Source organism: Myotis brandtii, unplaced genomic scaffold, assembly GCF_000412655.1.
Source record: "Myotis brandtii unplaced genomic scaffold, ASM41265v1 scaffold563, whole genome shotgun sequence".
Lineage (NCBI taxonomy): Eukaryota > Metazoa > Chordata > Mammalia > Chiroptera > Vespertilionidae > Myotis > Myotis brandtii.
The window spans coordinates 324103-338078 of NW_005370096.1; the positions used below are offsets into that span (position 1 = coordinate 324103).

Below are 13976 nucleotides of genomic sequence, written 5' to 3' on the forward strand. Positions count from 1 at the left end.
CTAGAAAAATACAACCTTCAAAAACTCAATCAGGAAGAATCTAAAAATCTCAATAGGCCAATAACTATGGAAGAAATTGAAGCAGTCATCAAAAAGCTTCCAGCAAACAAAAACCTGGGGCCAGATGGCTTCACAGAAATAGGGAGCTAAACTCCTATTGGCCCCGTCTCGCTCCGGAACCTCCTTTCCACCCAGCTCACCGCGGCGACGGACACTTGAGAACGGCGCACCGCGCCCTCCGGAAGTACTTCCCTGAGCGGAAGCTTCTCTGCGCGATATAGCGGAAGTGTCTTCTCTTCCGGCCTCTTTGGTCTCGGCGGCAGAAGCAAGATGGTGAGTTGGTTGCAAGGGCTGTTCTAATCACCTTCCATCCTCGTCCCCCGCGCCTCGCTCCTCGCTCTCCGTGGGGCTCCTGGCAAGGTCCCCGATAAGGGCAGCGGGTGGACAGGAAAGGGACTCGCTGGGGCCCTCAAGACCCAGAAGAATGTCTCCTGACTGTACCTGGGGTGCTGAGCCTGTAGTCGTGGAACCGGAGCCGCTTTAGGTCCGTTGCTGCGATCCGAGCTTTGGGCTCCCGCACCGCCCTGCCCGCGAGTGGGCACTGAAGGAAGCAGCAGCTTGGTTTGGAGTGTTGGGCGCTGTAAGCAAAGGAATTAGTTGGTGGCGGTGCCGGGCAGGCTGCCTAAGGTTCTGGGGTGAGGGTAGGTAGGAAAAACACTTATTTATCCACCCCCCCCCCCAAATGTAGCAGATTTCAAAGCACAGCACCTCTTGCGGAAAGCTTGAGATGACGTGAAAGGCCGGTGGTGACATTTTTTTCCGGTTAAAGGTTTTTATTGATAGAATCTTTGGTCCGGTTATTGCCTTTCCCCACCAGCCGAGACGTGTCGGGTAGTGGTTTCTGATCGAGCCTTTCAGGAAAGAACCAAACACCCCGACGGCTCCAGCCCTTGGGTCGGTCCCGTCTCCTCTAGTTTCCGGGCCCGAGGCGACCAGTGGCTGAGTTGTTTGCTCCTCCGTTTGCAGACGAAGGGGACGTCCTCGTTCGGCAAGCGCCGCAACAAGACGCACACGCTGTGCCGCCGCTGCGGCTCCAAGGCCTACCACCTGCAGAAGTCCACCTGCGGCAAGTGCGGCTACCCCGCCAAGCGCAAGAGGAAGTATAACTGGAGTGCCAAGGCCAAGCGACGGAACACCACCGGGACGGGTCGCATGCGGCACCTGAAAATCGTGTACTGCAGGTTCAGGCATGGATTCCGTGAAGGAACAACTCCTAAACCCAAGGATTTCAGTGATTAGTTGCGCAATAAATCTCGGTTTTCAAAAAAAAAAAAAAAGACCCCGAATAGCTGCAGTGATCCTGAGAAAGAAGAACAAAGTAGGTGGGATCTCAATACCAGATATCAAGTTCCATTTCCAGCTTTTTGAGGAAACTCCATACTGTCTTCCATAGTGGCTGCACCAGTCTGCATTCCCACCAGCAGTGCATGAGTGTTCCTTTTTCTCCACATCCTCTCCAGCACTTGTCGTTTGTTGATTTGTTGATGATAGCCATTCTGACAGGTGTGAGATGGTACCTCATTGTTGTTTTGATTTGCATCTCTCGGATGATTAGCGGCTTTGAGCATGTTTTCATATGTCTCTTGGCTTTCTGAATGTGCTCTTTTGAAAGGTGTTTATTTAGGTCCTTTGCCCATTTTTTGATTGGATTGTTTATTTTCCTTTTGTTAAGTTGTATGAGTTCCCTATAGATTTTGGAGATTAGGCCCTTATCAGAAATCAACAAATGACAAGTGCTGGAGAGGATGTGGAGAAAAAGGAACACTTGTGCACTGCTGGTGGGAATGCAGACTGGTGCAGCCACTATGGAAGACAGTATGGAGTTTCCTCAAAAAACAAAACATGGAACTCCCATTTGACCCTGTGATCCCACTTCTAGGAATATATCCCAAGAAACCAGAAACACCAATCAGAAAGGATATGTGCACCCATATGTTCATAGCAGCACAATTCACCATAGCTAAGATTTGGAAACAGCCTAAGTGCCCATCAGTAGATGAATGGATTAGAAAACTGTGGTACATCTACACGATGGAATACTATGCTGCTGTAAAAAAGAAGGAATTCTTACCATTTGCAACAGCATGGATGGAACTGGAGAGCATTATGTTAAGTGAAATAAGCCAGTCAATGAAAGAAAAATACCACATGATCTCACTCATTTATGGATAATAAAGACCATTATAAACTGATGAACAAAAATAGATACAGAGGCAGAGCAGCATCGAATAGACTGTCAAACTACAGCGGGAAGGCTGGGGAGGCTTGGGTGGCGGGAGGCGGGGGTAAGAGATCAACCGGAGGACTTGTATGCATACATATAAGCATAACCAATGGACATAAGACACTGGAGAGTAGGGGAGGCCGGGGGGATGTCAAGGGGGAAAAAAAAGGAGACATATGTAATACTCTTTGTAATACTTTAAGCAATAAAACAAAATTTAAAAAAAAGATTACTTGGACAAAGTGGATTTAAGAGAAAAAGTAAAATAAAAAAAAAAAAGATCAGGCTTGTGGTTTACGGGTGGGTACACGCAATGATGGCAGCAGAAACCCCGCCAGCTTCCAGAGAGAAGGGACTGAGGAAGGAAGGCTGCCAGACCTGGACATCTGTGGGAGGAAAGGGACTGGTGGAGCTGTCCGGCTGCAAACATGTTCTACTTTAAGGAAAGGGAAGAGTGACTGGAAGGCAGTTCAAAGGCCAGCAGGCAGCTGCTGTCACGGGCTGGGAGGCACAGGCACAGGGGTGGGCCAGTGCCTTTGGGGCACCTCCTTGGTCCTGAGGGAGCAATGCCACCACCCAGTGGGCTCCTCAGGACAGAGCCAGGGGCCTATGAGGGTTTTCCTCAAGTCTTACCATCGAATGAAGTCTGTTGGCCCTGTTAGGTTTGACTTGCTTGGGACCTAGGCCCTTTCCTTTTGCTTTCTCCCTTCCGAAGTATAACTGTCTACCCTCCATCTGTCCCACCTGAAAGCAGAGTAGTCTGGTTTGATAGGTTCACAGATGAAAAGGACTTTTGCTCCAGCAGGAACCATACACCAAGTCTAACCAATAATTGATTTGAATGAGTTAGATGATTTTAAGTTGTTTAGATGAATATTGGCCTTCGTGTGGATGCTGGAATTATTGACTGGTATATGGTGGGATGGGGTGAATGTATTTTGCATGTGAGTAGAATAGAATTTTTAGGGGCCACAGAACTGACTACAATGGATTTGCCTTTCCACCAAATGAGAGATTTTGAAGTCCTAACCTCGGGTACCTTGGGATGTGACCTTATTTGGAAACAGGGTTTTCGACGTAAGCAAGTTAAAATGAGGTCATCAGGGTGCGCCCTAATCCAATATGACTCTGGTGTCCTTATAAACATGGGACACACACACAGAGGGGTAGACACAAAGAGGGGGGACACCATGTGAGGACAGAAGGCAGAGAATGCAGCTGTCAGCACGAGCCACAGAGAACCTGGGGCCACCGAGAGCTGGAAGGAGCAGACTTCCCTGCGCTTCCACAGGAACATGGCCCTGCCGACACCTTGATTTTGAACTTCTAGCCTCCAGAGTTGACAAATTTCTGATGTTATAAGCTACTAGCCCGATTGTGGTACTTCGTTACATAACCCCCATTGTTGAACATAGCCTCAATTTGGGGCTTGTATAGCTATACTAGAGGCCCAGTGCATGGACTTGTGCACTGGTGGGGCCCCTTGGCCTGGCTTGCGGGGATCGGGCCAAAACCGGCTCTCCGACATCCCCCGAGGGGTCCCAGATTGTGAGAGGATGCAGGCCAGGCCGAGGGACCCCACCGGTGCATGAATCAATGCACTGGGCCTCTAGTATGCATATAAGATCTTTGGTTAATCTCTTCCTGCCCTCCCCTTTACCCCCTTCCCTCTGAGATCCATCAGTCTGTTCCATGTCTGTGGTTTCTGCTCCTGCGTTGAGCACCTGCCCCCTGGTGGTCAGTGCATGTCATAGCTACCGGCCAGCCAGTCGCTTAGGATTTTATATATATTAGCTATCTTAAGCACAGTTGCAATCATTGCCACAGAATTCATAGATACAGAATTGCTGGGTCAGAAAATATACAAGATTCTGAGGCTTTTATCTTGCATTGCTAAGTTGCCCTCTATATGAAAGTATTAATTTAAATGATCACTTGGTAACAGAAGATTTAATTTTGGGTGGTGGGCACACGGTGTAATATACAGATCTTGTAACATAGAAACCCACACCTAAAACCTAAATGTTTATGTTGACCAATGTCACCCCATCAATTTATTAAATAAATATAAAAAGAATAATTTAAATTTCTCCAATACTGTGGGAACACCCATTCCTTACACTTTGACTAAGTAGGCTTTGTTCATGCTATTTTTAAAAAGTGTACCTTGTTTTTAAAAGAGCAGTTCAGCTGAGTGCTGAAGAGCCCTTATAACAAGCCCTTGGACTCTACACTGTTGCTTGACTGTGAAGCTATGCCCAAGACCTGTGAGTTTCAAAGGCAGTGTTTATGCTATGCTTCATCACTGTTAATTTCTGACTTGGGTAATCAAAGTGTCCAGAAAAAGATATGCCAGAGCCTGGTGGGTAGGACTTCACAGATGTATACTCTAGCAAGATTTAGTTGCAATGTTTCTAGGTTAGTCTGTGCTTGGTCTCCTAGAAAGTGATCAACTCAGGCAAAGAAGGTACAAGTGGGAACACACTGCGTCCAAGAACAGATTTGGACAAACCAATCACAGTGGAAATAAATATTAGCTTTATTAACACTCAGAGTGCCGTTCATTTATATTCCATAACCCAGGTTACTTACAGTAACCCTCTGCACCACAATCTTTCAAATGAATTAACATGTTAAAAAAAAAAGCAATTTTCATTGTGCTAATTATTGCAGCCTTCATGCATGATAAATCTAAAAAAAATGTGTGCCAACAATATACAAATTTCCATATAAACAAAGTCACTGATCACTAACAAAATATAAACATGGTTTCTTTCACATTAGATTTTTAAAAAGCTATTTATCAGCAAGAAAAACAAATACATAAAAACTCTGAAATTTTATACATTTTTACAAGCACAACTTTCAATGAACAACACAAAGTCAAAATATGCATGAAATGTGGCACATACCACGCTGTATCTGGCTTCTGGGAGGTTTTAATCATACTGGCTCTTGTAACATAATAAGCTTAGTGACATTCAACTTCAACAGTGGACTGTATTCCTAACACAAGTAATTTTACATGGTACCGCATATTAAAAACAAGGATTTCCTTAAGTACAATAACATTGTCAGATTGGAAATTTAATTTCCAATTCTTTTTCTGCCAGTTACTTAGCATACACAGTACAGTACAAAGACATTCAATGTATGTTTGGACATTTCTAGACCAATTTATAGTCAATTGCAGAGAATCATAAACGAGGTCTGACCTTGCCCAGTGAGGAAAAAACCTAACTGTTAACATCTTTAGGGTAGGATAAAGGAAACAGTCAACAACAGTAGGACCAGCCAAGAGAGCCTGGAGACAGAAAAGTCTCCGCATCTTTTCAAGATGAGTTAGTGCTCAGTTTTTTCATAGCTCTGAGGACTCAAAGGCCATTTTAGTGGGCAGTGTGTTTTTGCTACTGCTTACGATCTCCTTTTTCCTCTGAATTTGCACTTCAGAGAATTCTCAAAAGAGAACCAATGCTCTTCCTCCCAGGAGTACTTTAACTTACATCTAAGTAAACTTGTGTGTAATTCTGGAAATACAAATGTGTTGTGAATGGTTAAAAACAAAATTTTAAAAATATTTTAGATCAGCCAGCTGAAAATATATTCATATAGTAAATAATCTCTCAGAAAGCTTTTACATATATTTAATTCTAACTAAACAGTACCCTTATAAAAAACAAGTTCATAAAAATGTAGAAACAAATGAAAACAAGAAATTACTGGAATATATAAATGTGCCTACAGACAGACAGACAGACATCTCCACACACAACATCCCCTGATACATGGAGTTGCAAGCATACTTTCAACTTAGTCATGGATTTTAAGATACATGTAAAATCAGAAAGTGAGTTGAACTCCTGAGTTCTTCGACAAAGAGAGAACCAAGATGCGCATACACTGTAAAAGCAGTAAGGTCCATGTAAGTCTGTGACAGCAGTGCAGTTACTGATGGCCACATGTTGAAAGAAGTTAAAACAGAGACACAGACAGTAGTTCAATGCACACATTCATGATGCTCATACACACATCAACAATTATTGGTCAAAGCAGTACATCAGTGTACAAATTAAAAACTTCCAAAAATGTGCAAAGTCAACCTTGATAGGAAAAAAACATTATTATTTGTACATTATTATAAACTGCCCAGCATTCAACTGAGATTAAAATTTTTTACAGAGAGAACTAATAGGTTAAATATAAAGAATTTAATGGCTACATTAAAAAATGTACATTAGGCCAAAAGGTAAATTTACAAATTGATAATCATAGTTTGTAACAAAGTTTATTCTCAAACTTATCCAAGTTTACTTTTATTTATAATGATATCTGAATAAAAAGAACCATGTGAAATGTAAGAGATGTCAGACATTAAAAGTATTCTTGGTATTAACTATTTTATAATATTTCTGAATGCAGAGTAGCAAATTTTAAAACCAACAGCAATAGAAAAAATGTAAACCTTTTACTAATTAACATTGTATTAAAAACAATCATGTTTTTAAAGAAGCATTCTTACCCTTAGACACGGTCCTTTTGCTTGAATAGGATATATTGCAAGGTTTGGCCCACTTTCCCACTTCCTTTTGCCCATAAGCCTTTTCATCTCAGTGTTTCCATTAGTCCTCCCTTCTTTTTTTTTTTTAAATATATTTTATTGATTTTCTACAGAGAGGAAGGGAGAGAGATAGAGAGCCAGAAACATCGATCAGCTGCCTCCTGCACATCCCCCACTGGGGATGTGACAGCAACCCAGGTACATGCCCTTGACCGGAATCAAACCTGGGACCTTTCAGTCCGCAGACCGACACTCTATCCACTGAGCCAAACCGGTTTCGGCCAGTCCTCCCTTCTTATTCCAGGTGGGGGGAAAAGTCTTTGGAAAAATTAGAATATGTCAAATGCCTTTTGGAGTCTAAGTATCTACTAGAGTTTAAGATGTAATTTTGTTACTTATCTCTCTCCTCTAAGTAATGCTAATGCTAAAATCACCACTAGTTACATATGCTTTTAAAATTTAAATTCTAAAAAAATAAATGAACATAAAAGTGCTTTCAGTACAATCACAAACTTTACTGTTCTCAACTGTCATTAAAGGACTCAGATATCCTTATTTGTGGACAAATGCTGCATGTAAACTGGAATGCAGACTCTTTTTTATGTTCCAAAGTGTCTATGGCACAAAGCAGACATCAGACTATAATTTGCATTTCTTCACAGCTTTCCTGATATGTCTCCCAAGTCAATCATAAGTTCCTAAATGTTAAGACACTAGAAGAAAGTACACTTCCAACCTCAGGCATCGCTAGTCAACGTATCTATGGCCAGCTGATGTTAAGGAGCTCGGCAGGTGTACAGGCTCAAGTCTGCAATGCCTGTAGTTCCGTAATAGCTGAAGTAAATTCTGCTGCCTAAGTGCAAACACTGAGTGCCTCTCCTTTTACCTGAGGATAGACTGAGATGCAGATTCTACTAGTATCTACTTTGTCATTTTTATCCCATTAGCTTACAGGTGGGCAGAAGTAACGGTGCTAATCATTTTGGCAATGTGTGCAGGGAATATAAAAGCTTTGGTTTAAAGTGATTCTGATATTGCAGATTGTGAATGCAAACAAGAGTAATCAGGCATAGGGAATAACAGGACTCACTAATTTAATGCCTTTGCTGTTTTATCAAACATATATTACTGTCAATTAAAATGCAGAATTATGAAAAACATGAAGAACTACATAAAAGACTGGGTGCAGGCAACAGGTACGATTCTACTCTTTTCTCTCGCTGACTCCTCCCTGTACTCTGACATGACTCATGTCCACTCTCGCTATCACTGAGAGGAGTCTCCAGACTCTCCTGAGAGCGCATGAGGCGAGTGTGGGCACTGCTGGCTCTGCCCTTCCTTCGCCTGCTGTGGCATCCTGCTCAGATGGAGACCCCGTGAAGCAGGGCCAGTGGCTCCACAGCATGCGCTCCCTAGCCAACCAGGAGGAGGTGTAAGAGAATTTCCTTTCCAATGTTTCATAAACTAAGGAAGCTGGTTTTGATAATGTCTGGCAGAATTTCTATCCCAAAGAGTTCATGAAGAACTATGCAAAATCAATTACTTTCTATTTAAGGGTTAAGTATAAGCTATTATACACACATACAAATTTAATTTTAATCTACTTTTAGCAACCAAGAGCTTGGCAATTTATAATAAATACCTGTATTAAATAATCATTTGTACTAGTTACTTGTGAAGAATGCTGGTATTCCTACCCAAGGATGATTACTCATCCATCACCAGTAGGTCATACACATTTGAGTTGTTCCTCCAAGAACAGAAACTAATCTAACTGAACATTCATACCTTTCCTCTCTTTCCATCCCTGCTCCACTATACACACACACACACTTCACAGAAATGTAAGTTAGAGTTTTCATTACAATGTTAGATTAGAAATTTGCTATCCCTGGATTTCTTGCTCATTGCCCTACGTCTCATTGCCTGAACATTTGTAAACCATTTAAACAACCTTGTTAGGGCAAAAACAACCATTCTACCTCTGCTATGATCATCAGAACTGAACCATGATATACAGAGACTCTGGACAGTGTCCATCTGACTGAAAATCAAGCGCCCACCGGAAGACACCTTCCCGCCTGCCTTTAGAAGGAGGACACTCTCTCCTATCTCAGCAGTCCACGCCTCGCGGAGACTGTGCTGTGTCTGTGCAGATTAATGCCGATGTTTGTCTTCTAACATTAAAAAGAAGAGGTAGAAAAGGGTAGGAGGAGGAAGCAGGAAGTAAGAAATATTTAAGGGCTAATACACAGTCTAAGGCCAAATCAATTCTTGAAACTACTGATTTTGGAAAAAAAACTTCATTTTGGTGGGTAACATGAATTATTCATATAAAATAAAATTAAGGCATACAGAGAAAAAGGCACTACCAAAAATGAACGGTTAAATTGCTTTTCATTAACATTTAACCAATCTTAAAATTCAAATAAATATGAACATTACATTCGTAACAAAGGTCAAACCCAATATAAAACAGGAAGGTTTTAAGAAATTGTCTGGATCTTAGTATAAATAACACTGTTGACAGAATTCAATTCCTATAAAATTTCTAGACAATTTAGACCAAAATAAAGTTTTTTTTTTCTTTAAAAGAAACAGAAGGAAAAAGCACTATTTATGGGATAAATGCCCTTCATGGCGGAACTGTCTGAGCAGAGGCTGGGTTGTGGGAGGGAGTCCTGAGAGAGCGGCTGCTGAACAACGGAGGTCCCTCTAATTTGGGGCTACTTTTAATTCATGTTGTTAATGACATTTTGGTTTGTAACAGCCAATAATTACCCAAAACTGCTATTTCCTTACATCACAAGAAACCGTAAGACTTTAAACATCATTGCTGAGCTCTCAGAGTGAGGGTACTGTTTGCCCGTGTCTCCTCCTAGGCTGGGATCTCCTTAAGGGTAAGTGAATTAGTACTGACACAGTAGCCACAATTACTGAGTGAGCAAATAAAAAAAGATTCACCTTATTTAAAAAAACTGATTACTATACTTGACTGACACCAGATGATTTTATATCCAAGCTATTGGTCCCTAGACCCCAAATGAAACCCCTGGCTCGGAACGCTGCCATGGGCCAAGGAGTTGGCATGTGGCAAACATCTTGACTTTTGAGCCCAAGCGTGGTCGTCCCTATAAACTATTCAGATTTGATTTTCTTAATGACTTCACGTATCTTATCCAAACTCCATCTCAGAAATACTAGAGATCAGACCTGACACATGTAAGAGGTAAAGTAGCAGAAAGCTGCTCTAAACAAATAATTTTTCTTTTTAACATAGTTTCTAAAGAATAAGATAGAATCTCAAGTGAAAGCCAATTCAATTTACTCTAAAATAAGCTTTAATTTTTTTTGTAGCTCATTCAACCTGTGCGTTTCAATTTCATATAAATATGGGAGGTTGACGATGCCTCTGAAAACTTTCTAAGGCAACAGTCTTTAACCATTTTTTCAAGTTAGAAACATGTTTTGTAAATGAGGAAAATGGAAAAAATTGTAAGATATTCATACAGAAAATTTCAAATACATTTGAAAGAATTACTAACCATTACTAAATTTCCATTAGTCATTCTATTTTTCAACCCTTTTACTCAATGCATTTTGTTTGCGATGTAAAATCTTCTACTTGGCCAAAACCTAGGTCCTGCCATCGTGACTCCCGCAAGGCCCAAGTGGAAAGACACTTCCTGAAAAGCACGGTCAGACTGCCCGGGGACCTTCCCAGCACCAGAGTCCGCCACAGCCTGAGCGCGGCATCGTGAAGGCACAGTCAGCAGTCTGACCCTTTCCAGCCTCAGCAAAGAAGCACTACCTATAGAAGAATGAGTTGTGCAGCTAAAAAACAAAACACATTTAGAGTCATCTTAAAAAGTTCAAATTTCATTTGTTGATCCATACCATTAGAAAAAAAAAGGGGTGGAGTGTTATATCTAATTGCCCCTGATAAAGGTGTTTTAGCTCAAAAATTTCTTTTTAAAATTTACTTTTGCTCTTCCATATGTCATCCCACTTCAAGCTTTTTTGTTCTAGTAGCTTTTATATATATTAACTTTTCTTGCGGTTTTGGTACCTTTACAACTTATTTAAAATAAATTCACATCACATTTTATATAATAACTCTGTAAACTATTAGTCTATTTTTAAGTCTTTACATAAAGAACAGTACTCTCCCATAGCTAATAATATTTTTCCTATAAAACAAAGGTCTTCTGCAGCAGTGTTAAAGTAGCAGTTTCTTTCAGGTGATTTGTTTTCTATGCATTTAAAAGTAAAAGGGAGACTGAAAAAAGCAAACAATTTTGCTTTGGGTGTCAGAGTCTCTCAGGATCTCTCTCTAAAGAGTGTTAGTCTCAGATTCTGCACCGCTGGTTACCCTGACAGACCAACAAGAGTCAGAAGGAAATCACAGCCACAGAGACAAAGAACAAAGGAAAAGCCCCTTGGCCCAGACACTGTGGTCTCGCTCCAGCACAAGTGATGCCTTCACCCATGAGAAGATGAGAAACGGGACAGCTCCTTGTCCTTGGGGATGGCTCCCAGCACAGGGTGCCGCTGACCTCCAGGGAGACCACTGATTCATATTCTTCCTGGTGAGCCGCTTCCGTGGATTACAGGGTATGAGAATCTTGGTGTTTTGACTTCTTCTCAGACTAGCTAGTAGAACTTCAAATTTCCTACAGGGAATGACAGATAGGACCTGATACAGTAAACCACAATCTAATGAACTTCAGAAACAGCTGAGTCCCTAAAGATCATACTTTTTAGCAGAAAATGAAATATCTGCATCCCCTATGAATCCCATAAAAGGCATCACATATAGGGCCTCCAGGAAGACTACTACTTTCTAGATCTTTAAACATAAAGCACTTCGCACTTGCTTTAATAAACTGGGAAATATTGCAAGTGGCCACATCACTGATATCATTCATATTTTTCAGTAGCTCCAGTCCATCAGGGATCATGGCTTCTCCTAGGTGTCTCCTTCCATTCAAAGTCCTTGCTCTTAGTGGATACATTGTACTAGAAATACCTGGCGGTTTTAACTTTCCTATAAAGTAGTTAAACCTTGTTTTGATATGCTTTGCTTTTCCCATGACTATAAGCTGAGTTGAGGAAAGAATATATGCAGACAGTGGAGTTCAATGAGCTCTGTGTTTGAAGCCACTCTGTCTCTAGCAGGGAGTTCCTGCTTTGGGTGCGATGTGCAGCTGGGAAGGAATGGGTTGCTACTGGTGTTGAGGTCATTCACCCTGACTTGAAGCAGTGGTATTTGCTCTTGTAAAACACTCACTATGCATCCTATCTCTGAAATTACTGTTTGCAAGGAACCTGCTTTGTAAATGGCTGCCAGCAGTCTGTAACTGGGGCTGGTCTTTACCACAGGGCTCCTGAACTTTGGCACTTTGGACATTTTGAGCAGGATGGTTCTGTCGGGAGCAGGTGTGGTCCTTACAGACTATGGTTTGTTTAGCAGCATCCCTGGCCTCGACTCACTAGATGCCACTGGCATCCTCCTAAGCTGTGAAGCCAAAGCTGTCTCCAGGCCTTGCAGGTGCCAAGGGAAACAGCCCTGCCCCTGGAGAGCCACTATCTTACTATGTTTGAGGTGGCTCAGTATTCTGTGATCCCAAGAACAAGGGTTTTTCTCCCGACACTAGCTTCATGGAAACTCCAGGTGAAACTCTTAGTTCCTAAGAAATGTTACCCTATGGGGAATCAGGAGCTAGAAATAGGAAGATAGAATATACATTATTTTGATTATTTATTCTTTCTCTTAATTTTGGGACTTTCTCACTCAGGTAAAGATCATACTTTAAAATACACTAAACAACACATACTTCTGCTTCTCATTATTTCTCTTGATTGGCAAACGTGGTCTCTTCTACTGTGCACACATTAAGTAAAGCAATCTCCTTTTGTCTTTTAATTTGGATTTGCTCATTGACTTCCATATCTGTTTTAAAATAAAATAGTATCTTTTTTTAAAAAACAAACAAACCAGAAAACTATCCCACAAGGTTTTTAGATCCCAGTAACATGGATCTTCTATAGTGTATTTGCTTATTATACTGGTTAGGATTAACAAATAAACATAGTTCTTAGAGATTCATATTTTCTATCATGATTCCTACTGAGCAAGAAGCTTGGTATACAGAGGTTAGGATCTAAAGAATACAGATATAAGGAGGAACCTATATTCTTTAAGTTGAGTACCCACTCTAGACTCAAGTTTAGGGCTCAAACCCACAAATGAGGATCTATTTTAAGTACTGTCATTAAAAACTACAAAGCAGATATCATTTTCTTCTCCTTGTTTCCATGTCTATCACCACCGATTTGCCGGTAGCACAGAGAAAGACCCTCTAGTCCCAGGTATTCCAAATGATCTGTTTGTACTAGAAAGAGTGACCACGTACTAAAGTGCTTTATATGTCTGAACCACATCAGTACACTATAAAAATTTTAAAAAAAAGTTTCAAGTTCTTGTAAGGGAAAAAAACGATTAAATATAAAAAATTTAGGTTACTATTATTAAACAAATTTAACCAAGAATCAAGAGAAACACTTTCCCTCTTGTCTTTTTCCTCCCATCTCTCTTTTTTATAAAAAAGAAAAGTGCAGTCAGAGAGGAGGTGCAGGCAGATGGGCGCCGGGGGCAGGGGGGCTGGCTGCTAGTGACAGTGCACGAACAGGTGCCTCAGCAGCTCCTCCGCCGACGGCCTCAGCTTGGCCTCCGTGAAGATGCGCTGGAGGAAATCCCGGGTGTAGTCGGAGACCTGAGGGGGCAGCTTGGGGTTTGTGGGCTGAGTGGCGATTTTAAAGATGGCAGCCATTGCTTCATATTCCGCCCACGGAGGCTTTTCAGTTAGCATTTCTACCACAGTACAGCCCACACTCCTGAAAAGGAATTTAAAAGTTACATTTACACAAACAAGATCATCATAAAGAAGGATAGTTACTACAAAATAAGAAACAGGAGTGAAGTCAATATACATTAAGTGTGATTGATTTCAAGTTTAGTTTCATTAAAAGGTTGTAACTATATATAACATAGTTTAAAGATAAAAATCAGTGAAAATAAACCACAATTTAAGGACTGACTCAAATGGTTAAGCACAAAGTATTACTTTAAGA

The 13976-nt window shown here is 41.2% G+C and overlaps 2 protein-coding genes across 2 annotated transcripts in view; one reads left to right on the top strand and one right to left on the bottom strand.

Annotated features, from left to right (window-relative positions):
• Positions 1 to 225: 225 nt before the first annotated feature.
• Positions 226 to 1326, top strand: LOC102246795 (60S ribosomal protein L37-like). Its single transcript, XM_005878528.2, has 2 exons — positions 226 to 333; positions 1027 to 1326. The coding sequence occupies exons 1-2, from the start codon at positions 331 to 333 to the stop codon at positions 1297 to 1299; spliced, it is 276 nt and encodes a 91-aa protein (XP_005878590.1). The 5' UTR covers positions 226 to 330; the 3' UTR covers positions 1300 to 1326.
• A 7068-nt stretch (positions 1327 to 8394) lies between these two features.
• Positions 8395 to 13976, bottom strand: part of MAP3K2 (mitogen-activated protein kinase kinase kinase 2) — a 35531-nt gene continuing 29949 nt past the window's right edge. The window contains exon 16 of the mRNA XM_005878525.2: positions 8395 to 13739. Within this exon, the coding sequence (XP_005878587.1) occupies positions 13514 to 13739 (226 nt within the window). The 3' untranslated portion in view covers positions 8395 to 13513. The remainder of the gene's footprint in view (positions 13740 to 13976) is intronic.